General features: G+C 42.3%; 3 protein-coding genes across 3 annotated transcripts in view; 1 reads left to right on the top strand and 2 right to left on the bottom strand.

The window, feature by feature from the left end:
* LOC310997417 (claudin-4-like) overlaps positions 1 to 27,348 on the bottom strand; it is a gene marked incomplete at its 3' end in the record, with an annotated part of 147,964 nt that overhangs the window by 105,424 nt on the left and 15,192 nt on the right. The window lies entirely within an intron of this gene.
* Positions 199 to 18,177, top strand: caln2 (calneuron 2; the record flags this gene model as incomplete). Its single annotated transcript, XM_083987097.1, has 5 exons — positions 199 to 337; positions 5,077 to 5,220; positions 7,231 to 7,343; positions 14,074 to 14,227; positions 18,050 to 18,177. The coding sequence occupies exons 1-5, from the start codon at positions 220 to 222 to the stop codon at positions 18,175 to 18,177; spliced, it is 657 nt and encodes a 218-aa protein (XP_083843223.1). The 5' UTR covers positions 199 to 219.
* sdf2 (stromal cell-derived factor 2) lies at positions 22,370 to 27,167 on the bottom strand. The gene is made up of 3 exons (XM_083987089.1): positions 26,923 to 27,167; positions 25,795 to 25,991; positions 22,370 to 23,562 (listed from the first exon to the last, which is right to left on the bottom strand). The coding sequence occupies exons 1-3, from the start codon at positions 27,104 to 27,106 to the stop codon at positions 23,263 to 23,265; spliced, it is 681 nt and encodes a 226-aa protein (XP_083843215.1). The 5' UTR covers positions 27,107 to 27,167; the 3' UTR covers positions 22,370 to 23,262.

Here is a 27,348-nt window from a genome sequence, read left to right as displayed (position 1 = left end):
TTCTCAATTCTATAAATATTGAGCATTACCTCTACCCAATCCTCCATTTTTGGTGCATCAGTTTTTAGCCATTTTCTGGTGATGGCTTTTTTTTTTTAGCTGCCACCAGCATTATTCGAAGTTACCTCTAGTTTTCTTGTCCTCACACACACACTTACAAAGTTTGTTTAGACTCTGTGTGATTTTTGTTGTTGTGTGTGTGTCCTCTGCAGGGAGAAGATGCCATTCCACCATGTGCGGGCGGGCCTGCTCTATCCAGACAACTACCTGAGCAGCTCCCTGACAGAGGGCAGCGAAGCCTTCCAGCTCACCAGCATCTCCACAGAGGAGCTGGGAGGTGAGTGAGTCCGTCGACAGAGAGAGAGAGAGAGAGATATGGAGATGGGGAGGGAGGGGTGGCGAGGGCGCTGGCTGGGTGGGTAAAGTGTAAGCTACTACCAATTAATGTTTCACTACTGGAACAATGCAGTTACAATGCTCCAAGTCTCCCGGGGAAAAGTTTTTTCGTTTAGCCATTTTGTCAGCGCTTGGCTGGATGCATTGGTTTCCAATTATAGTGCTTAAGAAATAAAATCAGTCACAGAATTCAGCCTGTCGGTGTCTGACAGAAATGAAATATATTTGACTAAGACGGAATCAGAGCGCCAACGTATTGATATCGGTCCCCTAATTCAAGTTTTCGATCCATCTTGCATGAAAATTGATCTCCTCAGAAACAAATAGACTGTAGAGGTATTGCACTTTTCAGGTGCTTTGTGTTGTGTTCGCTTTACTAATATACACCCACTGCACTGAATGGAGCTTTATATATTTTATTTAAGTAGACCTATGTTTTACATTCCTCACATGGCTTGGATTTTTTATTTTCTTTTCCCATTTTCTTTTCATTTTTCTTGAAGTAAACCCATATTTTATTACAGTATGGATTTTACTCTTTCCACTGGTTGTAAGCAAAGTCATTTCTAAGACTGTAGGGCATCTCTAAGAATAGGTCCAATAGGGAAACAGACTTGTATTGCACTGTGTACAGTATGAATCATAAATGTTAACATTGGATGTATTGTGGCAGAGGTTTTCATCCTCATGTAACTGGCTCACAGACAGCTGTACAACTTATGAAGAAGAGAATAGTTGTAAATGTCCATACAAATATACGGACTACTTTCTGTTTCAGTTCTGACCTGTAGTACAGTACGTCCTGTAGCTGCGTGCGCTCATTATTATGTCATCATGAGCATCGTGTCGAGTGCACTCAGTTTCATTTTTACCTACAAGTAATGTAGTGGCTAATCTGCTGTAATGGGGCATTTATCCAAACTGCTGGCCGAAGCAATGGAAATGGTTTCATTGGGACTTCATTTTTAAAATGGTTCAAACTGACAAAGAGGGGCTTTATTCCCATGCAGCCCATTCAGCATGTGCTCAGCGGATGCCAGTATGTGCTGCATGTCGGTGCGCTCGGGTCCAGATCTGAGGCGATCCTGTGACATAACCTCCAAACAAAGACTTCAACGTTGCAATGAGCTTCATACGCTTCTGACATCGGTCGCTTTGGTGGGAAAGAAAACGGCTAATTCTGTCACCGAGCGAGGACAGAGAGCGCCATGGTGTTGCTTCAGACTGAGGCTGTTTGCTTGTGTTTATACATGTGCCCTATTGTAGTTTTGCTCGAATGAGCTTTGGTATGAAGTACTTTGTAGCATAAATCTTTTAATCCAGTGTCCCTTGTGCACAACTCGACTCAACCCAGTTCACTGAAACGGTTGCTTTAGTGAACTGAAAGCAGAGCAGCTACAGTGACTGAAACATCTCATCATCATCACCATCACCACCATCATTAGTCCAATTGGCCTGGTTCTTGGTCAAGGGCAGCGAGAAGGGTAAAGTAGCCTGGACCTATGTAGAGCTATTATATAAATTGAATTTGGACTCTCTAAGACTCCAGACATTACGATGAGGCATTATCTCGGCGCTGTCAGCTGCAGATCCAACGCAACCAATGGGATTGTTTGATGTGGACAAAATATCCGTGGTATTTGCTGCCAGCATTTGAAAAACTCCTAATCCTACTTCAGAGAGATGCGGAAGGTTCTTCCAGGATCATCTGCTAACACAGATAGAAGGCTAGTTAATCACCCCTGTGTTGGATCGCCACCATCCCCTTCTCTAGTTTCGAGGCGTTTCATCCATCACAGGGAGAATATGAACACTCCTTGAGGGTTGACTCGGTAATACACAGGCGCGCACAAGCCCGGCTGCACGCTCATACAAACAAGACACACAGGCGCTGCACACAGGCATTGCACAGTAATACATCAGGGACCAGCTCATTCGTACCCTATTGAAAATGTAGTCCTCACTGTTGGGCTGCATACAAATACATTTCACTTTGTTTTGGGAGGCTGCACACTCACACATTCGCAGTCCCTTCGCCTCCAATTCTCACTTTTTTTTTGTGGTGGGAGAGAAAGGGAGGCAGTGGCACGGTGCTCGACTCTAGTTATCAGCCGTAAGGGATATTTACTGGCTCAGATGGGGAGGTGGCGGGGGGGTGCAAGTGAACTTAGGCTCTCACGCAACTGACAGAGCAAAGGAGGCAGATCTGAGACAGACTTATTACACAGAGGAAGGAAGGAGCGGCATGTCTGGACGAGAATATTAATGACACGCGGCCTGAGAGAGACAGAGAGAAATGAAGATCATGTAATATTCATTGTTTAGGTTTGGAAAATGATTAGTCGCAGGGAAATTGTGATTTAAACTGTCGCGCGGAGGGGTATTACTCTTCTCGATTGTGTTATTTTGCCAAATGCCAGATAGAATGACACCCACCCTCGAAGTGAAGAGATCCACATTAAAAATGGAGCACTGGGGTGTGAAAAGATGTTGAATAAAGACTCGCAAAGCCTCTGCCCCGATTCTGCTTCTGTCTTTATCGAGTCAATAGATTCGACCGACCCAAAGCTCCACCTCCCCTTAGCCCCGTCCGCTCAGATAGTGTCAACTGATTGACAGGTAATTAGCTGGAGATTGACCGGGGTGTTTAGCAAGAAGGTCCTCGGAGGTTTGAGTAATTCTGCTGCATGGACGGATTGATGCCTCGTGAGATGTGTGTGTTTACTTACACTTCCAAGTTAGGAGGAAGCCTTTTATGTGGGAGGAGAGAGTCGGAAACGCTCTTGGCGATGCTGACGGTGATTGCGATGTGTGGAGGGATTGGGACAGGCCCCTCGTGGGTTTGTAAAACGCAATGAGTGTATAAAGATGTAAAAGGAACAAGGAGAGGGAGAGAGAGAGAGAGAGGAAGGGAAGGAGGGGCAGTGGGAGATCACCCTCACCTTGATTTGCATGGAGGACAGGCTGCAGCACTTCCTAACAGGAAAGCCTGTTATCAGCGCTGGGGAAGCACTTTGAGCACCGTCCCACACACCTGCTAAAACCTGTTAATCATTAATGTCATCACATGGATTATTCCATCCGACACCGTCCGATGGCTCACTGTTTAAAGTTTGGGATGACACTTTACGAGGCTAACGACACGACCGCACAAATGAAACATGTCAGTTTGTTAGCTGTTCCCATGGTTACAGTTTGTTATCATCAAACAAGTCCTCCAGCCTAAGTAGTTTGTAGATTGTTTTCACAGATGAATAGCCGACTTCCTGATCTGTCCTTTTGTCAAGACATCTGTGGTTTCAAATGACTGACATGATTCTTATTTGTGGCCAATATGGTTACGAATTATGAGATTAACTATGTAAATCAGAAGAGAAGTCTCTGGAACTCTCTTCTGATTGGTTCAAATACAAATTACAGCAGGTTTCAGGGAAACATTCAGACCAAATTCTGTATGGCTACATGGTGGGTCCAGGTGGGCGGAGCTTAGTGACTGCTTCGTTGTGACATCACACAGTCACAGGAAGTCCTGACAGCTGGTTTAAAGTCTGAGTTTCTGAATGCAGGCTTTCACACAGTATTAGTATAGAACCTATACCTGTATTATTATCTAATTAGACATGAAAAATTACCTTTACACAATGTGGGACCTTTAAATCGTCATCATGGCAGCAAACAACATGTATTTTGCAACCTGATGCATCATCATTCACTCTCTTTTAGCTCTGCTTTTGGTCTCTGCCACCTGTTGAGGAGTATCTGTCTGTTTAGGCTCCACTCGTCTTTCTGTGTCTGCTGCTGGGTGCTGAGCAGGTAGCTTAGCACGCATGGGTTTTTGGAGCTTTATCGCCGCTTCATCTGGAAACAATAACACGAGCGCAGCGAGGCTGAGCCGAAACAGAAAAGCTGTGGCCTGGAAAATGAAAACAATGAGTTGAAACCCTTTACAGCTGAGAGGAACAGCACAGTCAGGTGACAATTCATAATAGTGTGACCTCTATCATATAAGTGGTCATTTAATTGTCTGCTGATGTGAAAAATATTGATTATAACCACTTTGGGGTTAGAGAATGACTGCGCAGATGATTAAAGGCAATCATGCCGAACAGAGGTAAAGGGCTGGATACTAAAATATGGCCTTTAGTGTCAAACTCCCACAACCGTCCACCTTAACCTCCCCCCTGAGAGGTCTAGAGGCTCCATAACAGCCCTGCATTTCCTTGACAGGAAAATGTAAAGATATGTCATTTTCAAGTGCATGAAAAAACAACCGTTGCTGCTTTTTTTTGTTAAAATCTGTAATGTAAGAAGCACAGACAGAAACTCAGAGATCAAACATACTGAATGTCAAGCAGACAACCTTTAAAAATGCACTTGAACAGTAAAATAAAAAGAAATCTCCTAACAACATGCCAAACGTGTCAGAGTCAGTCACAGCATCTCAAATACAATGAATAAAAGGAAATGAACAAAATATGGAAACGCAAGTCTGTGGCACAGACATAAGAGACCAGGGATGCCACTCAATCAATTCAATCCCAGCCCCTGGATTAATTTCAAAAAACAAAACATAAAGATGAACACTTTCTAATCTGCTGTTATCGTCACTGACCTGCGTAAAGAGAAGATGTATACTGACAGAAATGCACAGCGATGATATGTTGTGTGTTTGTCCTGCAGAGATCCGTGAGGCGTTTCGTGTTTTGGATCGTGATGGGAATGGTTTCATCTCCAAACAGGAGCTGGGCATGGCCATGCGCTCCCTGGGTTACATGCCCAGCGAAGTGGAGCTGGCCATCATCATGCAGAGACTGGACATGGATGGTGAGGCACTACATAAGGGCACACACTTGGGTGCATGCACTGAGCGCACACAGGGCTGACAGCTTGAAATATACTGCATGGCCATGTATATAATGTTTGCGTATAGGTGTTTCTCTTTTCAATGAAAGCAAATAACATGAATATTTTTGTGTGTTTTTGATGTGATGGCAGTAAAAAAAGCACCAAAACTGAGAAATCCATGCCTTTTACGTTAGAGCTTCCATCAAAATGCTCCTGCAAAAGCTACCTTACGGGTAGCAGGTGGTCGGTTATCAAAAACAAATCCCCCTGAGACGGTAAAGAGGGAACCTGTTTGCTCCTGCTCCTTAAACCGCAGCTCTGCTTGTAAATTCACACAGGACTGCAATTACCCCTAAAGCAGTCCGTGCATCACAAACAAGCCAGTCAATCTTTCAGCTGGGTCTTATCTCCCTGCTCTTGATTCCACAGCTTGTGGTAAATATCAAAGGTCAGAGCTAAAAGCATTTTGCTTGTGCCTCCGCCGCGCGAGCGACGCTGCCATTTGTTCCGAGGAGAAGGAGACGGCATCTCCCGTAAAAAAATCCTCTACCTCTGAACCGCCGTCGTCTCCGTGTCATCGCTCACCGAGCACTGGAAGCTATCACTGCTGCTGCAATTAGCCGAAGCATGTCAATCATTATCAGGTGTTATAGGCGACCTGCGCAGTTCTTCCATATAATTAATTTCACGCGCTTTAGAAATTGTAATCCGTTGATCTGTGGCATTATCCTCTCACCCGTCCTTCAGATTTTTAGGCAGAGTACTCCATAATATAAGATTATATTATGTTCAATTCAGAGCTGCGCTTTTCAGAGACTGCAGCCAGGTTTTCAGAGCAGAGAATTGATGATTTTTAATACTTCTGATGACTGAAGTGATACAAGGCAGGACTGCTTTGTGTGAAGCAGCAAGCGGCCAGTCATCTCTGGGTAATTACTGAGACATTTCCTCCAAAAAACTGTAATTTTCAACTAACCGTGGGGGGAAAACGAATTCCAAGTAAATACCAACTTCATCATACGTGATGAATTGTATGCTTACGTGTGGACAAATTTCACATTTGTTCATGTGCAGCTGGCCTGCTGTGACCTCATGAAAAGACTCTTTAGATTACACAGCAAGTAATCAGACTTCAGTTTTTGCAAGTGTACGAGTTAAATACTCGCTTGATTTCCTCTTTAATTAGTACCAAATTGCAGCTTTTCTATTTTTTTTCATGGGAACTTCTTGGAAATTATTCAGAAATTACACCCATAAAATTAAGTGTTATCCCACCAAGCAATAAAAACACAAGAGCGTTGGCAGTTGTGCAGACTACTACTAATGCTTCAAATATGCTCCTTATTATAGCACATAATAAATAGACCATTAGATAAGACTGTACACTCAGGGTAATATGGGATGTTAGCACTATATGGTATCATAGGTCTATCCAGGAACTCAATTTGTAAGACATGCTGTCGTGGAGATGTTCACTGAACGAGACGCTGGCTGGTGATTGCAATCTCCAACAACATGCAGCTGTAGAATACATAATGCAAAATGCCTTGCAAGTTGTATCCACTGAATTTAAATGTAACCAAATGTTCCCGGAGTTGAAGAAAAACAAAAGATATATCCCACAACTGCTTGTGCACAGACACACAGGTGCACACATAATATTTGAAAGGTCAATTAGGCCTTGAGAAGTCTGAGTGTTTGTCATGGATGAGGGCTCATCCATCTGCTGATCGATGTCAGGACACTTTTCTCTCTTTCTTTGCAAATATAAACTTTGCTGATTTTCTCTGTGTGTGTGTGTGTGTGCGTGTGTGTGTGTGTGTGTGCGTGTGTGTGTGTGTGTGTGTGCGTGTGTGTGTGTGTGTGTGTGTGTGTGTGTGTGTGTGTGTGTGTGTGTGTGTGTGTGTGTGTGTGTGTGTGTGTGTGTGTGTGTGTGTGTGTGTGTGTGTGTGTGTGTGTGTGTGTGTGTGTGTGTGTGTGTGCCTGCAGGCGATGGCCAGGTGGATTTTGAGGAGTTCATGACGATACTGGGGCCCAAACTGCTGTCGTCAGACAATCGAGAAGGATTCCTGGGCAACACCATTGACAACATCTTCTGGCAGGTGAGACACAGAGCGTCCTCTCCCCAGCTGGCAAAGACACTGTTTCCCCATCACCGACACTCTTCATCATTTACCCGTTCCATCCATTACGCCTCCTCTTACTCACTCCGTCTCACCTCTGACTGTGTATTTCAGGAGTCAGAGCTGGACTTCCATCCTTAAAGCACAGCCCAAGTTACTGCAGGGAGTCTGCACAGCCTCACACCTACTTAAGTGCAAAAATACACACATAAACACACTCTCAGGCCCCCCAACTGCTTCCTCTGTTCTGTCAAAAACACAGACTCTCTTCTCTTTCAACTCCGAGCCTTGAAGGAAAAAGAGACCTGCTGAGAATTAAGTCTTTCTTTACATGAAGTGTGTGTATGTTTTTGGCTTTGCGTGGGTGTGGATGTGTGTTTATCATTCACAGTGTTACAGAGGGTATTACCATTATGAAGATTTCCGCGATGCGCTCCTTTTTAATAGGGGAAGTCTGAGCTCGTGTGCTTTCAAGTGTCCAAACGGGGCTCAGTGGTGATTAAGGCTGCAGCTCATCTACATGTTTCTGAGCATGCTTACTTTGTTTTAGAAAATTGCTCTACATAGAAAATCTTCTGCTTCAAACTGTGTTTTTTTCTGCCTCTTAGGTAAGACATGCGACAATAATGAAAAGTGCATGTGTGTGTGTGTGTGTGTGTGTGTGTGTGTGTGTGTGTGTGTGTCAGTGTATGCCTGGGTGAGCCAGGCGACAGCTCTCAGGAAGCTGTTCTCGGATTTTCCTCGAGTCAAATGAGAGGAGAAACGTTTAGAGGGTGACTCACTGGAATGAGGAGGTGTGTGTGTATTTCAGGTTAAGAAAAATATACTAGGCCACATTTACATAGACGATCTTCATTGTGCAATCACTTAAAAGAGAATACCATAAAGGAAAACAGCCATCTATCGCATTCACACATCAGGACACAAAGGAAATTAATGCAAAAAAAAAAAAAAAAGGAAAAGTCAGATTTGAAGCTCAGGATCATTTGTGTCTAAGCTGCGTGGAACAGAGCACCTTCTTTAAAATGAGACACCATGGTGACAGGGAGACGGGGGAAATAGAGAGGCGACGCTGGACAACATGTGGGGGAGAGGGAAAGGGAGGGGGGGGGGATGCCCCACATAAAGATACAGGAATATAAAAGAAAACCCACAAAGGAGAAGAGTGGGAGAAAATGAAAGAAGAGGTGCAAGAGACTGTGATTCATGAAGGTTGCAGACGGTGTGCGTCTCAGGGGTGATTTAAACCGTTCACCTCCCACAAAGAGAGGAAGACGGAGCGAGAGAAAACAGGAAGAAAGGGGGACGGAAAAATGAGACAGAAGAGGACGGAACGCAGGAGAGGGGAGAGGAAGCGGGCAATGAAAGCAGAGCAAAGGAATATAGGAAGGAGGAGGAGGAGGTGGAGGGAGATGAAATGGTGGAAGGAAGTGTGTCTGAGGACTGAGTGCAGTGTTTGCGCGTGTGTGTTTGTTGTGCGTGTGTGTGTGTGTCTGTTTATATTTAACAGACCTCAGAGGGAGACGGGAAGAGAGAGATAGAGTCATTGTGTTGAAAAGAGAAAGGAGGCACCTCACGGTGGGGCATAATGACTCGCTTCAGATGATACTGTATCCTCACACAGTCAGATATATAATGATGACTGAATGAATTCATGTTGGTGTTGGCATGCTTTGTGTGTAATTACATTTTCCTGTTTGCATTCATGTGTGTATATATCTCTCGAATGGATTGTGTGTGTGTGTGTGTGTGGCCTTTGAAATTTCAATTTTTTAGTTTATTTTTTCCACAGTAGCATGGTCGGAGTGAAACCTCGGGGAGATTCAGATATCTGCTTTGAAAAACTCCTGAGTCAAGTTACCACGTTTCTGCTGACAGTCAGTAAATTAGATTTGAAATAGGAAGCATCCAGTCTTCCATTGCAAATTAAGCTGCAGTGCCTAAAGATAGTCATTTTCAGCTGCGGCAAAGACAACAAATATTCACCAATATCTAAAAAAGTGTGTCTAGAAGGCTGCAGAATCTCTCATCATTTAACAATAGCTGGAAGATGTTGTTGACACTTGTCAGCCTCGCATTCGTTTCAGTTGGCAGGTGCTTGTTTGTTTTTTTTTATCCCAAGGGGCTCATGAATTTTTCCTGCCGTTGCTAAAGGGCCCTGAAAAACATGGAGACACAACTTTGGCTACTGCCACCGTCGTTTTTAAGCCCATCTACCACAAATCATCTGTAGAGTAGGAGAGTAAACTGCCTGAAGTTGTACATATGGCTTAGGGTTTTTCTGACCTCCAGTGGTTTCACCTGTCAAGCCAGTGCACTGATGTACAGGTGCACTAACAGACCCTACTCTAGTAGGAGATCAGATGACAGCCAGGGTCTCCGGTGTCAAAGTAACATGCTTTGTCAGCCCGGCCGTTCACCTTCAGTTCCTCACAAAGACTTTTAACAGTCATATACTGTACAGTAACTCTTTATTTTACTCCCACCTTTGTGAAAAAGTGATTATTTATGCAACTGTAAGAGGCTCAAGTCAGTTGAAGCACTTCAGTGGCCTAAGGTGTAATTGTTTTGGCAGCAGCACGGCCGTACTAACACTGCCACCTCACAGCAAGAGGGTTCGATTCCCCAGGCAGGGCGGAGTTTGCATGTCCTCTCTGTGGCTGTGTGGGTTCTCTGGCTTCCTCCCACAGTCACACACTCACATTCACATTCACACCACAAGGAGTGCGTTGTTTGTCTCTTAATGCCAGCTCTGTGATAGATGGGCGACCTGTCCTTAGCGTACTCCTCCCTGCGCTATGGACGATGGATGGAATCAGTCTCTGAAGAAAAAACAGTGTGAAAATCAATAGCAGGCTCTTTTAAGTTGAGTTGTATGTGTCACAGTGAACAGCTCACCTCCACAGGTTTGTGTCAAGAGTTATATGACTTATGTCAAAGGGATAGTTCAACATTTCAGCAAATTGGCCCATTGCCATAATCCCTATAGTTTTAGCAGTAGGTTCCGTACCTTTAATTGTCGGTGCAAGCTGTTTTTAGAACAGCGGAGCAGAGCCGCGAGCTGTTCAGAGCTACGCTACGGAGGCTCATGGGATTTCTTGGTTTCCCTCATCAAACTCATCAAATACACAATCCAACAACTCCAAACGCTCTGGTGGACAAGTTGTGACCTGCACATTCACCACGCTATGAGATAATAACAGAACATTACAAGACAGAGTTGTTTTCAAGTTAAATTCATGCAAAACTGCTGCATTTGCCTCGAAAACAACTCTGTCTCTAACATTCCGTCATTATCTCATAGCGTTATTATCTCATATCTCATGTGTGAATGTGCAGGTCACAAATTGTCCACCAGAGCATTTTGGAGTTGTTGGATTGATGAGTTTGATGAGGAAAACCAAGAAATCCCATTAGCCTCCGTAGCGTAGCTCTGAGCAGCTTGCGGCTCTAAAAATAGCTTCCACTGACAATTAAAAGTAACAAACCTACTGCTATGACTAGGGATTATGGGCCAATTTGCCAAAATGTTGAACTATCCCTTTAAGTCAAAATTATACAAGATGCATAGATTTTATATGTATCCATGTTTCGGAGTTTTGCCCATGAAAACAGAAGCTGAAGAAGAAGGAGGAAGGAAGCAGAGAGAAGTAGGTGGTCAGGGACAGCAGATGTAGATGACAGTGATCGTCCTAAGACAGTCGGCATACCGTTCATATGACCGGTGATGCCAAATGTGGAGTAATTTTTTTCTAAATGTGATGTCTCTTACATAATGACTGCCATTTGGTGGATGGTTTTATCCAAAGTGCAGCACCGTAAGTGCAATTATTGTAGCACTGGTGTCTGAAAAGTGACTGGGACTGGGCTCAGCTCCTCCACTGTGGAACATTTTAGCTTCAGGTTGTCAACATCTATTTTTAGCAGCAGTCTTTCATTCCATTGCATGCAGTAGTGACTGATAATGCTTCTATGGATATAATAAATGTTTTATTCATTTGTAGCTGGTTGTAGCCCCTGCTGTTAAAAATGACTTGCAGTATTATGCAACACATGTCCTCTATTATTTGTGCATATGCAGATCATGTGGATACACAACTCTATACTATTTTCTTGGTCGAAGCACATTGGTAAAATGTTTTGCAAATGAAACTTTGCTTGAGCATGAGTGTGCCAGCAAACCCTGACAAAAGAAATGGGAGGAAAAGGGTACAGAGTTAAAGAGACAATGCTTGCAGGTTGTCAGTCAGTGTGACTTGTTAGACAAGGGTCAGAAGATAAAGCAGGTGGACGACCGGCGAAACAAGCTTGTGCTGTACGAGGGCAAGCAGGATTAGACAGGAAGGACGGCATGTAAGCACCTGTTCTGCTGATTGATGTGTCCTGGCTGCTTCAGTATGTCACCGGTCACTGCTCGCCATCCCCCTGCTGTTTCCCTGTCACACGCACGCTCACACACACGCACGCACACAATGCATATATGAGTTCATTCAGCGAAAAGCAAAATGCTAAGACACATAAACTCTCAAGTCTTCACCACACCATCATCGCTCTGTGTGTGTGTGTTTGTGTGTGTGGCTGTGGATGTCCTTCAGAGGCCAGGCAGGTGGAGAAATCACTCTGCTGGTTGGTAACAGGTAGCAGCTCCACTGTGGCTTTTCCCTCCTCAGACAGACAGACAGGAACATTGTACATTCTCCGTGCTCCTGCCCTGAGCTGTCATGTTGTCTGTCCTGCGGCTGCAGTCCAAAGAGTTGCTCCTCCACCCGCCTGCGTCCATTCAAAACAGAGATAAGTTTGGCAAGAAGGACAGCAGAAATCAAGCGGCTCAAACTCCTGCTGCCACTCCCCGTTTGTCTGCCCCGGAGTGCCTCACAAGGCTGCATGAGTCAGAGCAGATAAAGGTCCAATCTGTGCTTGTATGAGAGGAATCTGAGACACATGAATGACAGTTATCATTATTAAAAATATAGACATGTTTCACAGCGTTTCTTAGCTTGAAAAAATCTACTTTTAAAGGGAAACTATGCAAGTCTGGTCGCTTTTCCGCTGTTTTGCTAACCCTCCTCTGAGCCATGTGCATTTGTTTACAACAAATATGGCAAAAAATCAATACATGGAGCGGTGGATAACGTTATATAACATATATGATGTTACAACGTGTATATCTGTGTAGTCTTCACTGTCATAAACAAAAGATTACGGGTAACAGACCGCGTCTGTGTCACGGTGCACAGAGACGAGAGCTGGGACACTGGGGCAGTGGCTATAGGTACTACACTGATGTTGCAACGAGAGAGACGCCAGGTGGAAGGCAGAGAGCCTCCATTCACTTCTAGTTCACACACAGTCAGTCACAAGTCATGTAGTTAACTATCACAATTACTCCGGAGCTTTTTAATTAAGGTAAAAATGTAGCATAGCCACAGGAGAAATCCTGCTTAGTTCCTCTTTAAAAACGTTTCAATCAAATTGGGAGTGACAGCAGATTATAACCTTTACTATACCTATCATATTTTCACTCTGGCCAAGGTGTTGACAGGGTCAAGACAAACATCTATGTCTCTTTTGATTATAAAGCAGGTCTAAGTTATGTATACTGTGAAAGTATCAGGTCACTGAAATGCAAACACAAACTTTAACAAGCCGAAAATTTTTCTGTAACTTAGTGATGTCACAACAAAAATAGTAGTAATAGTCACCTGTCTCAGCCATTGCCCAAGTCTAACCCACCTACCGTAACCTTGTAGGATTTGCTTTCCCTGAATGTTTTTTCTGAAAACTTTCGTATTTCTGTTTGGTCACTCAGAAAACAAACAGCCAATCAGAAGAGAGGTTCAGAGACTCTCGTCTGATTGGCTCACTGACCTGTTGTTACTAGAGAGAGATGTAAAATACCATCCCCCTGCTGAAATGAGCATCTCCTCTTCACCATCTCAACTCTTTCACGGCCATACACCATTATTGTCTGCCAGTTCTGTTTTCTCCATCTGTGTCTCCCACTACGACCAGCGTCTCAGTTCTCTCTGACCTCACCATACTTCCTCTTTTCTCATTTTATACCATCTCTCTGAGACGCTCTGTCAGTCTCCTATTTTCTTCCTCTCCGCCTCAGTATGTCCATCTGTTGTGTTAAACCAAGCGACTGATTGTATTTTAATCTGAGGTAAATAATCTACACGTAGAAGCTGTGTGTGTGTGTGTGCTTCGTAGCTTGCAGGGGGGTTCTGCTGGAGGGACTAGTGAGACATGATGTTAATGAAGGGCCGGCATGGGGTGGGACAGAGGCGAAGATATTCACACTTCAACTCAGTGTTGGGTCAGAGCCCTATAAATCTTATTAATCATTTAAAACACAAACATGCAGCTGAGAATACAACTACCTACATCTATTTTTTAAAGCGATAGGTCCATTAACTTCATAGTGCATACATATATTTATCCAATAACAGGTTTGCATACTGATTCAGACACCCAAATATAGCAGCAGTGATGCACAGGCGAACATGCTGCCATTTCATCACAACAGACATCTTCCTTACTTACATTTACAATACATTGAGGCAACAGAGCACAAACGTAGAGACGCCATGATTCTTCACAGCTTGTACATTTCACACCTCATTCTTATCGTCTATATTTATCTGCCCTCACAAAGCCAGTTTGTGGATAACTGTGTCTCTGCATTGATCGCCGTGTGCCCCTGCAGTTTGACATGCAGCAGCTGTCTCTGGATGAGCTGAAGCAGGTGCTGTTCCACGCCTTCAGGGACCACCTGACAATGAAGGACATAGAGAACATCATCATCACCGAAGAGGAGAGCCTCAATGAAACCTCAGGGAACTGCCCTGAGTATGAGGGAGGTGAGGAAGCTGTTCATGTTCATGCAGACTTTGCTGTTATAAATATCTGTGCTTACAACAACTCACAGCGTAGCGTAGACCATGACCAAAACACATTTTCACTGTGAGCTACATAAGATCAATACTACTCTGATGTCTGGTGTAAGCATGGAGCTTGTGCCAAGGAGAGGCAGTTTATCTTCGCATGGAGATGGAAGGCAGGGCTAAATTAGCTCTTTTTCCCCACATACTTGTTTCTACATCTCTAATTCGTTCAGCAGTTAAGATAGTTCTGGTGTTGACTGCTTTCACTCTTCATGACATGCAATTGTCCAATCAGAGTTTCTATGGAAAAAATTAATTAAATTAATGCCTAGCTACATAGCATCATCCACAAAACAGCAAAAGAAAGGTGGCAACAGGTTGAGATTAATATCTCTTAACAGGTTGGCGTGTGTTAGGTTAAAGGGATAGTTCAACATTTTTGCAAATTGGCCCATTGCCATAATTCCTATAGTCACAGCAGTAGGTTCGTTACCTTTAATTGTCGGTGCATGATATTTTTAGAACGGCGGAGCAGAGCCGTGAGCTGCTCAGAGCTACGCTATGGAGGCTAATGGGATTTCTTGGTTTCCCTCATCAAACTCATCAAATACACAATCCAACAACTCCAAAACGCTCTCATTGACAAGTTGTGACCTGCAGATTCACCACGATATGAGATAGCGTTCTGAGCAGGTAAGGTAACGAACCTACTCCTAAAACTATAGGCAATGGGCCAATTTGCCAAAATGTTGAACTATCCCTTTAACAACAGCAGGCCTCAAACTGGCACATTTTTTCTAAAAAAGTGAAAATGTTCACAGGAAAGGATATAAAACCCACTATTTCCTGCAGTCTCCTGGCTGCAGGAAACATAAAATTTATAAAACAACATAAAATCACAAATTGTCATTTTACCTTTCTAACAATCTTTCACCCCTCCTGCCAAGCTAAACTAATTACCTCCAGGCTCTAGCTCCACACCCAAGGCCCAGATATTGAGAGTGTATTGATCTTTACGTCCAACCCTTAGCAAGAAAGCAAATAAACATGTTTCATGAAATGTCACAGTACTCCTTTAAAGCTAAATTATAGATGTACAAATAGCAATTTGCTTCCAGTGACACTGCACAAAACTCATTCTAAAATCTGTGTGAGATTGGAAAAAAAGTGGAAAAGAAATAACTTTTCAACACACAGACACTTTTTCAAATTAAATTTTGTTTGGCCAAACTGAAGGTGAACATTTTTAACAGCTACTGTTCAGCAGTATCCACCACAGAGCTTTCATAGTGTGCTGAAGGATATTCAAAAAACAGTGGCCATTTTGATAAAATCCATTAATGCCAAGGTCATTAAATAACTGGTAGGTTGTTAATGTTTGAGTGCCCGAGTGAAACACAGGAGGAATCTTTCTTGAGACATACTGTAGGTTTTGTTGCTCGAGGGAAAACAGGGAAGCGCAAACCCCAAACTGACCCTTGGTTAGTTATGGTCCAGAGTTAGAAATTGCCTGTCTGCAGTGAAACTTCAACCAAGTCAGACTAGGACAAAGGTAAAGAAGGATCAAACACGCTTTAAAACTAGGAAAGTCTTAATGAATCCATTGGGTACTGGCCTACAGTCTTGGGGAGCCCGAAAAAAGAGAGAGCTGAGAGGAAATGGAGAAACTTAGGGACAGTGAAGGGGGAGATAAGAGGCTAAAGAAGGGGATCAGGGAACTGCTGGCTTGGCACTCTTTTCACAAAGTTTCTGGTGTTGAGGGAAGTGCACGTTGTGGAGTTAGGGGGAAAAGAAAAAGAACGGCAGAAAGATGAAGAGGAGAGGAAGAGAGGAGGCGGAGATGTAGCTAGATGAAGAGGTGTAGAGCTTCTCTTGTAAACAACAGCTGTGTGCTTCCCCACATTTAACCCGCCTCACACATCCCCAACATCCGTCTTTCATGTCTGCTTCCATCTTCTTCCTGTCCAGTGGGACGTCAGTGCCTTTCACAGTCCCTCTTAGATCCACGACTCAGAGCGACGACTTGATTTATTGATGCAATGTATGATTTTAACAAACTGAGACAAGGGGCCTGATGGAGAGGAAACTTTTGGTTGTTGCTTTTGCTGCGAGGCCGGTTGGAGGACACATCTGTCCTCACTACTCATCCTCTTTCAATCTACAGAGATTTTCTCTTTGGGGGAAACAGGCCTTTCAGCCCAAACATAGGTAGCAGAACAAAAAGTTCCATCTCCTCACTCTTGTCTTTGGTTTGGCTACAGCAGAGATAGTGTTAGAGTCGGTTTGTGCCTCGCATATTCAACATTTTTACGACAGAGACATTTCTGATGCTGATAATCTGGGTCACAGAATTAAGATGCAGAACAACTAGCAACCAGAAATATTTTTTTCCACATTTAATAGGGTCATTGAAAGTGCACCATGAGAAACTGGTTAAAATTCAGCGATACAGTTAATTCAGTGCAGGGTGCTCCAGAGGCTCACCAGTTAGAGTGTACCATAAAGGCTTAAGTTTTTTACTGTGACAAAGTAGAATAGAAATAAAAATAGAAATAGAAAAAACCTTTTTTGTCCAGCCAAGGCAGAATTTTTTTCCAATTACATTCAGACACAGATTTGTAAACAGGGTTTACACAAAACAAATGTGTCAACAAGGAGTACATCAAACAAACACAGAAGTACGATCATCTGCACAGAGCATCTGCGTGGGTTACATACAGTACAGACACCCATCATGCATTGGTTTCCCATAAGTAATCGTTTTTTAAATTTGTTAAAATATCAAAGGTTTTGGTTTCTTATGGCAACTGCTGTACTGGATAACGTCTGGTCTCAGGATAAGAAAAGTAATCCCTGGACATGCTGAAGTATCTATAGCACTGGGTTACAGAAACTAACAAACGTAAGCAAAGATGTGACATCAATAAACTATTGACACACTAAAAACATTTTTGGGGGGCTTTTATGCTTCTATAATGTCACATTTGATTCAGACTAGAGGGACCGTCACATTTCTCTGTTTATTTTACTGTGCTATTTTTATATCTGAGTAGATTTCTCCTGAACATTAGCATACTAATGCAACATGCAATCGCGATTCCTGTTTATGCCCTGTCAACTGTAAAGCTTTTTCTCTCTCCTCCTGCAGAATGTTATCAGATGCAAATTGGGTCAAATTTTCATTTGTATTTTTCATAAGACTGTGAATAGGCTATTGGTTTCAAGTAAAAACTTATTGAATTTTACAGTAGCCTACATATTTTAAAGGTAGATTTTTTTTCCCCGTATCATGCCATAAATCTTACACCAAGCTCTCCAGTTTTATACCTTAATTTATTCTGAAGGTTTTTACTGAGGAGTTTGTTCATATATAATATATATAAGTCCTTGATTGATTATGTAACATTTTATTCCTAAAAAGACATTTTTAATGTCTATTGACAGAGTTTTCTGTTTTATGAAGTGATAAAAAGAGCTATCCCAAATCCCCTCAGTAAAAAGCTTTGGCTTTCTGTCAATAAGAGAAACAAGAATTTTGAACCTGGATTTCACCAGTTTTCAGATGCCTGTTCTAAAGATTTTTATGCAAATTAGCGTATATTTATCAAGATCAATGGTTCCCAGCCTTTTCCAACCCATGGCCCACTTTCAGATCTCAAAACTCCGGGGGGCCACAGGTAGGGAACGCTGATCTGGATATTGCCTGATTTGCATAATGTCTCATTTGCATAAATAAACAAAATGTATTTTTGTGTGTTAACTCTTGTCTCTTTTTTCTTCTCTTTTCGTTCCTCCCAGTCCATCCTAAGAAGAAGAATCGGCAGACGTGCGTCAGGAAAAGTCTGATATGCGCCTTTGCTATGGCTTTCATCATCAGTGTCATGCTTATCGCAGCCAATCAGATGTTGCGGAATGGCATGGAGTAACCTATTGCACTGTGAGCATGGGGAGTGGACAGAACAGCCATGACCTCACATCTTGTCTTTGCAGCCAAAGCTGGACCAGCCACAACCCGAGCACTTCTCTAAACAATCAGTTGAGGTTATTTTTCTTTCTTTTTCAGTTTATTTTGAACTTAACCTTATAGAAGCAGACAATATGAGTAAAATGAAGAGAGATATATTTGTTTTGCATTGAAGATATTACCCTGCAGAGTTACTGGACTCACTGGTCATATGGAACCTGAACTGAAAAAAGAATTATGTTTTTATATAAAACATGAGTTTAAAAAGAAGGATTTATTTTGCTCTTTCCAAGACCAAGACCACCCTTTAAACTTAATTTTTCTAATTACTGAAAATGCGTATCAGGTGCTTTGAGCCATTACTAATTTAAAAGAAACAAACAGTGGTTATTGTGGACAACTGCATATTTACCCCAGAGAAGTTGCGCTGAATGTGAACTGAGTGAATGTGGGCACTGAATGTTGGGCACAGTATTTAAATGCATAGAAAACCCCCTCCCACCTCATACGGTGTTGTATTAACATCACACCTTTTGTGAAACATTTACGTCCTCTGCTCAGTCCACTAATCTTTGAAATCTACAAGGAGCACAACTCAATAATCAGTGAGGGACCATTATCACCACTTTCCCACTGTCTCTGCTGACTAATTGAACGGTCCCTCAGCATTTGTGTCGACCACACACACAATGGAAGCTCGGGCTTTCTGAGAGGTGTCAGATATAGGAAAACTAGAGACACCAAAACCGTCCAATAAAAGTGGACCAGGCTGAGATAAATAATGTTCAGCTATATGTTGGGAGAAAATGTTTCACCTCAGCATCTCATGGTAATATACTGCCCAACTGTGGTACATGTAGACCACACAAAAAGCATGACAGTAGGCTATATATACACTGCCATACCAAACGTTACACTAACCCCAGCTTCCCGTGGATTTCACTGTATATATTGTGCTACTTAGCTCGTGTAATGTATTATTCCTCTAAACTGCAGAATGTATGAAGGGTAGGAACTAGTGAGTTATATCAGGGATATACAGTAGAGCTGTGAATTACTGTTGCTATGGCTGCTTTCTTGGTGGAGGTTGCATCCCAGTGGTTAAGATGAGAACTGCAGCTGAGCGCTTGGACAGCCCTGTCAGTTTACAAGGCGTTCAAAGTGAAGAACAACAGCACTGATTTTGAGTTTTGATAAGTGTTGTACCAGTGTCAGATGGACTGTTTGGTCTGTATTGGTGAAGATTCACTACTTTTAATAGCCAAAATCATGATTTTTTTTTTTTCTTCCCACATCTCAGATTTGTGCTGTTGCACCAGTGAGCAGCTCAGGATTGGATGAGAAACTGAAGGTGTCTAGCTGTGGTGCCTCTCATAGTTTCTGGGGTCATATCTGTGTTTTATGGTCCAGGTCTGAGAGCACCACCATGTTGTAAAGCTCAGTGGGATCAGACAGTTTGAAGAAGACCTTGTAGGTGTTTACAATCATTCTCCTCTTTTATAATGGAGCCGCCTAAGGTTGAACATCTTATTGACGCCACCGATCAAATTTGATGCTAAAGTTGTTTTTTCTAAAGTGGATGCAGGGCTGGTCAGTAAAGAGATGTCACTGTTTATCTACTGTCATTGAAATTGTGCTGTGGTTATATGTTCATTTTCTGTTACTGTTTTTCCAAAAAAAAATTCTCGTGTCCAAACAAAGGATCGTTTCAAAATAAGATTTACATGGGATTTGTGTTCAACACGTTTGAAGCATCATTGGAACACGGTTCATTACAATGAGCATCATCTCTTATTATTTCACATGTGATTATTTTGTGATATTAAAAATATTTTCATTAATATTGTGACACTTATTTCAACACGTCTGGCCCTATGTGCACGCCATCTTTTAGAATAGACACGTTGGTGTTGTGTTCGTCGCCACAACGTTAAAAAGTGTGGATTATTTCCCTGCACGGTGCTCCCCTTGGACATCACTGGATCAGAGACTGTTTCGTTCCCGTTAATACGCAGGAGCGATTATTCTCCTCTCCTTCTCTCATCTTTTGCTGGGATGGACGAAAGCAGAATTAGATATTTCAATCAAACTAATGTGAGTTTAAATGCCGTCGGTGTTAGACAATGTATACAGAAGGCAAGAGGGAGAGGGTTTTCTTATGAAATAAAAAAAAAACGAGCTTTGTAAGATCAAGTATAACAGCAAAAATGTATTATACTGTAAATCAGTATGCATGTTGTTGTTTAGATTTTCATGTCTTTGATAGACAGGGAAATCCATTTAATCTTTCTTTGTGGTGGCACAGCCTTGATTTCAATGTAGGTATGTATGTACTACTGTCACATATTTGACTTTCCAATTTATACTGTAATAGCCATTTTTCTAGTTTCTACCAGCTATTAATCAAATCAGAGAGCAGGAGAGGGCATTTTCATAAATATGCAAATACAAGGTCACATGATCATCGCCATCATCATCTCTGTTCCACATCATCTAGGCTAGGGTACGTAGGCCTCACTGTGGATGGTTCAAATTGACGATGAGTACAATATATTGTGTGTTTTAGCCACATTAGGTTTTTATGGAATGTTCTCACTGCCCCATCGTCCTGTATAAAGACTGCTGTATAATGTATGCTACACTTCTCCTCGTGAGTCAGTTCATGTCTTTGATATTCTCGGCACATCGACATCTGACCAACGGACCATGTTTTCACCTTTTGTCTATTAGCGCCATGGTCCTTTTGAAACCAGCATACACCACTTTCTCTTAACAACTGTCTAATAATTGTGCCATTCAGACATCCTTGCATGGCTATGTAAGGGAAACTCCTTTGAAAGACCTTTTACCAACACTTTGAAGTTTACATTGTTATACTGTACATCTGTAACAAGACGGGATCGGTTCATGATTTTCATGGTTTTGAAAATTGCTTTTGAGATTTGTTTTTACCAAAACATGTTTTTACCTTGTAGATTGTATAGAGATTTAAAAAAAGAAAAAAAAGAAAATTAAATACAGATATGTAATACAACCTTGGCATGCTGCTTAGAAAAGGAGAAAGAAAACAGCAATAGTTACCAACTGAATGGATATTTAAAAATGCAAATAACAAATTTAATCTGTTTAATCTAAAAAATATATCCATATGTTTATGCAATAAAACCTTGTTTTGATAGAAATACAAGGCATGTGTGTTTACTTGTGAAAGTAGGGATTCTCCGACCGACACATCCAACACAGTAATGATAAAACAATGCCACTCACGCATCTAAATTACATCTTCTGGCTGACAGTTAGCTGGTAAGCATAAATATTTTTCACTGACTCTTAATGAATGTAAAACTCTGTGTAAAGTGGGCTTGTTCCCATGTTTGTCACTTGTTATCAGTGTCATTTTAAATACCAACCCCTAAAAATAGAATTGCAACACAGCGTGGCTTTCACTGAGTGCCCTTCACTGCACTTTCCCAAAGCTGCACAGAAAGGAGCCGTGAATTACAGCAGCAGCAGCAGCAGCAGCAATGAGATCTGTATCTTTTAACTCATTGTAGCTTGATACAGTGTGTGATGGCTGGAGATGGGTTTACACGTTTGTCAGTGTGTTCCCTGGGGTTTCCTGCTGGCATCACTGCTCACCCTAAATCATGATAAATAGGGAGCATAGGTCAAATACGAGAGAGTAACCTCACAGCCGAAGCTACCAAACCCCATTAACCACCAGATAATGACCCAAAACATGCCATTAAGCCCACAAACAAGGCATTATACTAAGTGTAATGGTGCAGACACACATTATTAGCTTGACTCTCTCGCAATATCCATTAGTCTGTTTTCATTTCTGTGGATAAAATTAAGGGGTTGACTTTTTTTTAAGGCAATTCCCACATAATGATCAAGTATACGGACAATTAAAAAGAAGCAGTGCATTGTTTGTCTGCACTTAGCATCATGTTCATTTATGATGCCAAATTACATATGCAGGATCATTAGAGCCATTGATGACATGAATGATTCATTTTCAGCAGAAAGAACCACCTGAGAGGCTTGGCCAGATTATTAAGTGTTGTGGCGACCAAATCACTTCCAATAAAGAGCTCCGACACTTGTGTGCATAAAAAACATCTCTTTAATATGAGGTATCCATTGCAGCTCTGTTGATCATATGAACCTCTGAAACAAAGAGTTGATCGAACGCACATGCACACACAGATGGCATGAATGTAAAAAACACTGTCTCCCAGCACTTCCAAACTGAGCAAAATAAAGAAAAAAGTACCACCACTAACAAAACTGTTTATTTTCTTCTGTCAGTTAGTGCGGGATCATTTATATGCTACACTGAATCAGACTTAAAGGGCAGAAATTGTCAGTTCCCTTTGTTAACACTGCTTGTCATTGTTTGAATTAAAATATGGCTTTACAAATACCATAAAAACACACATGGTTTTTACCTTCCCAAAGTTCCACAATGTAAACACCTACTACTTCTCTCTTTTTTTTTTAGAAAAAAAAAACAAGATAAAGGCACAAGTGTAACAATGTTTTAGCCCAAAGAAACACAAGACTCACAACAGTATTGTAGTGTGACTGCTGATGGTAGTTATCTAACAATAAATACAGTGGGGAGGGAAAATCTTGAATGAAAAGTGTTACAAACTGCAACAATAAGTAACAATATGCAGTGAAACTGCATTTTTAACACTGCTTTGTCTTCTTGTACCTTAATGTTAAGGTGAATTATAGTATGTAATGTGTGCTGCTGGGTCGCTCAAGAGTCAATATCAATCTCCACAGATATTTTGCCTGTGGACATTTCTTGAAAACGCAATGTTAAAAAGGTTGGTGCGGACTGATGAGATGAAGTTATCGCAGCCTGATTCATGAGTCTCTTCAAAAGATGATAGTCAAAGGTTAATGAGAGAGAAGAATGAGAGGGGAGAGCAGGGGGCAGGGATGCTGGTACAGGTGTAATTAGAGACAGAGGTAGGAGTACAGAGGTAGACACAGAGGAAGATGAGAAGAGACAGAAGGGGAGAGGGGAAGCTCAGAACTCTGTGTGAGTGTGGCTGTAGTCTCGGCTGCCCGCCGGGCTCTCGCTGGGCTTCATGAAGATGCCCTCCATGGCCTTCCACAGGCTGTGCTGGCTGGGGCTCACCATGGCGTGAACTTCCCTCTGGCCGTGGATCGGTCGTCCGTACTGCTCCCCTGTCACGGACAGCAGCGCCTCAGTGGCCTTGTGACGGAAGCGGACGGCCTCCTCCCGTTTCCACACCGATCCCCCACACTGAACTGTCCACTCGTCCAGGTGGTCCCCTTCGCCTTCCTCCCCGAAAGCACTCACCTCCTGCAGACACACGAGACAGAGATCAGAAAACAAGGAACACAGGAGAAGACGAGGTGCTTTGCTTTTGTGAAAGATTTTTGGCTTCATTTTACAATCTCAGACACAAATTATACCCATGTTTGTTTGTTTTTTGTCTTCTGTGGTTTACATTTTTCTTGGAACCATCAGCTGACTTCAATTTTTGGAACTTTCTCAGACGCGATTATTTACCAAGCCTGATATCCCAGCACATGTTTGGCTCTGTCCCACTTTCTTTCTCCTTGTTACTTCAACAAAACTATAGTTATGTACACCACAGTGGTACTGATGCTTCAGTAACAGAGACAAACACAGACACATACAGTGCATGTTACACTGTTATAGAAGGTGATAAATGTGAAATCTACTGTTGTGTGTATAATTTTACTTTACCATAGTGATAAAACTCATAACTTGGTACATAATCTGGAAAAGGCTCACAAGTAAAAGAATGTATGCATTAAATGACATATTGAGCCATAAAGCTGACCTGTCCCCAATCATGTGACACATCCAGAGATATTAAAGGACCTCAGTGTAAACATCTCTCCAAAAATGTCTAACAAAACAAATGTCTGTCATTGCATGGTAAACATCACCCAACCCTATTACACTTTAGATAGACACTGTTTTCACACTTCCTCATAACTGAGGAGGATTTCGCTGACCCTGGGGTGTTTGGTTCCTGAAGTGTAAAAGCTGCTGTCAACTCCATTTCACCTCAAAATATGATGCTACATTTCACAAAATGTGAAGGGCAACCTCCTGGTACTTTCTCTCACTACTTTAATATTACCGCATTTAATCTCCGAGTGACTTGAACCTGGCAGGGTTGTGGTGATTTATCAAGCGTTTCACAAACATTCTGCTAATCCGCTTTTTTTGAATTAGGCTGGATGCGTTAAAAGTATCTCTTAAGACATTGACGTCCTTTTCCCAATGTGTGCAGGCAGCTATGTGGATAATCCTTCCACCTGACACCAAAGCTCTCCTCTCTTCGTGTATAATTTCTGACACCACCTGTTAGGGGAAAAGAAGAAGTGCCAGAGCCCTGGATGTCCTATGTCTTACACTGAAGAAGTTTATTTGTACTTGATCAAGGAGAACGGAAGAGTCATCGACACAACTTAAGCGCGTGATGCCACTTCAGTTCTGAGGGCCAGACGACAAAGTTCAGATTCTTATACTAGAAAGGCACACAGAGCCTGCAATGGGAGATGTGTTAAAGGGATACTTCGCCCAAAATCGATAACTCACCAATTGTCTACTCATCGTCTGTGTGAGGAGAGAAACCATTGTTGCTTTTCCATCATCTTGCTCTGTAAATCTTTATCTTGATGTGTATGCTCAATAGCCAAAATGATGTTAAAGGGATACTTCACCCAAAATCAATAATTCACCAATTTTCTACTCACCGTCATGCCAAGGAAGGGTTTGGAGAACTTTCGGAGTTATCAAAATGCTTTTGGAGTTCCAGGGGGGGTCCGGCTGGCAGCGGGTTTACATATAATGGTGGCGGATAGTTAACTTTTGAATCATCCAAAACACACACTATGAAACATCCAAATACCTCCACACTGCTCGTCTGTACTGACCCAAGTGTCCTGAAGCCAAGATATGAAAAGGTTGTTCGGAAAAAATTAATTTGATCTCTGTTTTTAGCCTTGTTGTGGTAGTAGCTCCCAGTGGCTCCGTGAGATAGTGTGTGTTTTGGACGATTCAAAAGTGAGCTCTATCCGCCGCCATTATATAAAAACCTGTTGCCAGCCCGACCCCCCCCCTGGAACTCCAAAAGCTTTTTGATGACTCAGAAAGTTCTCCAAACCCTTCCTTGGCATGACGGTGAGTGGAAAATTGGTGAATTATTGATTTTGGGTGAAGTACCCCTTTAACATCCTATTGGCTATTGAGCATAAACATCAAGATAAAGATTTACACCAGCTACTGTAGGTGATGGAAAAGCAACAATGGTTTCTCTCCTCACACAAAGTGTTATCCAGTGACGGTGACCGTTATCATCTAACTCTACAGTTGTGTCTGGAAACCGCCAGAGAGTGAGACTTAAAACGCAAAAGGAGGGACCATGGCCTTGGCATGTTCCTGGGAGAGAGTGCAGGGTAGATAACAGAAAAGACATCCAAGTCTCAGCTCTCAACTATAAATATAGAGGGTTTGACCTTTAACCACACAAACAACACAGGGAACAGCACCCACCTGGTTGGAGGACAGCGGGGAGGTGAAGTAGTGGCTGTGCAGGTTTCGGCCCGTGTTGACATGGGTGAGGCGGATGGTCTGGCCACACTTTACCGGGGTGCCCCGATGGCAGAAGGCGTCGCTCGTCCCGCGAACACTCCAGTAGCTGTTGCTGTCTTCTACTGCAGTGACCCCTGTTACAGACTGCTGCCCGCTACCTGTCTCACACACACACATAGACACACATAGACACACACGGTGAGCAGAGGAGCAATACACTGATGCTGGAAAAGAACAGACTTTAAAGCTGAGGGCTCATCCTGGTGGCATGGACAGTCTGAACAACTCAGAGTATAAATATATAATATTTAGAACAATATCTCAGAGAAAACATTTGTAGAGCTGGAAGAAGCACACAATCCTACATGTACGTGGGAAAGAAAATCATATGGAAATAATTTTTGACAGATTCTGCAGTTACAATGAGTCACACTTTCTGTTTGGATAGTGATTGTACCATTTGATCTGCTCTCTTGCCTGAATAATATTGTGATTTATTAATAATGATGATAATGTTATTTTTGTTGGGCATGTTCCTTGGCCAAGGAATCTTTTTACTGTAGCACCACAACGATTCATTCCCAATACTGTATGTTGTCATCCCATTTGCCTGGACTATTGTTGGAGTTGGAGATTTGGAAGTTGTGGACTTCATTGTGTCATATTTGACATTTTGCTCGGTGTGATTTAAAGTCCCAACTCTTCATCCTCAGCGGAAGTGAGCTACACAAGGAGCAGTCAGCTGAGACTGTGGTGTGTGTTCAACCCAGCTGTGATCGTCCCATCCTGCTCTGTGCTTCTAGTACAAAGACATAAGTTTCTTAGTGAAGGAAAAACAACGTTACTATTATTCATAAACTGCGTTAATGTTTCAGTTCGATTGAACTAAAACAGACCGGACTTATGCAGTTAGAATGAATTGCCGGCATATGTCAAAAACCTTTATGTATAGACAGTCACTTCCATTGTTTACGCAACAGTATGACATTAACTACACGTGTCATTTATGTTACATAAAGCTAAGGTTCCTGAACAAAGCAATGTAGACGTGTATTACGCCTTAATAATTATTAATGAGAGGAAACTCACCGGAGCCGTAGCGTACGTCGTGCGAGTGTAGTCTCACATTGTGCTTCAGATTTAACAATTTAATGACTGATCCGCACGTCACAAAACTCAGCTCCGTACCGAGTGACAGTCCAAATATACACGACAGTAATAATAATATGGTCGGTTGAGAGCGTAGCAGAAAAGCATTGTTTAATTTATCCATTCCTACTTTTAAAAAAGCGGAGCCGCCGATACCTCACTCAGATTTGCATTATATTTTCGCTACGTCATTTAAGTTGTACAGTGCGCCAGCGCCGACAGCGCCCCCCGCGTGTCGGAGGAGTCACTGCAGAATTTGTTCTGGGGCTTTGTTTTTCACAGGTTTATCCTGCTCGACGGTAAAATATTTAGATTTTTACCTTAACGCGGTGATATTTACAGTAAATATCAACACTGCCGTGTTTT

This window comes from Trachurus trachurus (genome assembly GCF_905171665.1).
Source record: "Trachurus trachurus genome assembly, chromosome: 14".
NCBI lineage: Eukaryota > Metazoa > Chordata > Actinopteri > Carangiformes > Carangidae > Trachurus > Trachurus trachurus.
The sequence above is the reverse complement of the archived record's forward strand: the minus strand, read 5'-3'. Positions and strand labels throughout refer to the sequence as shown.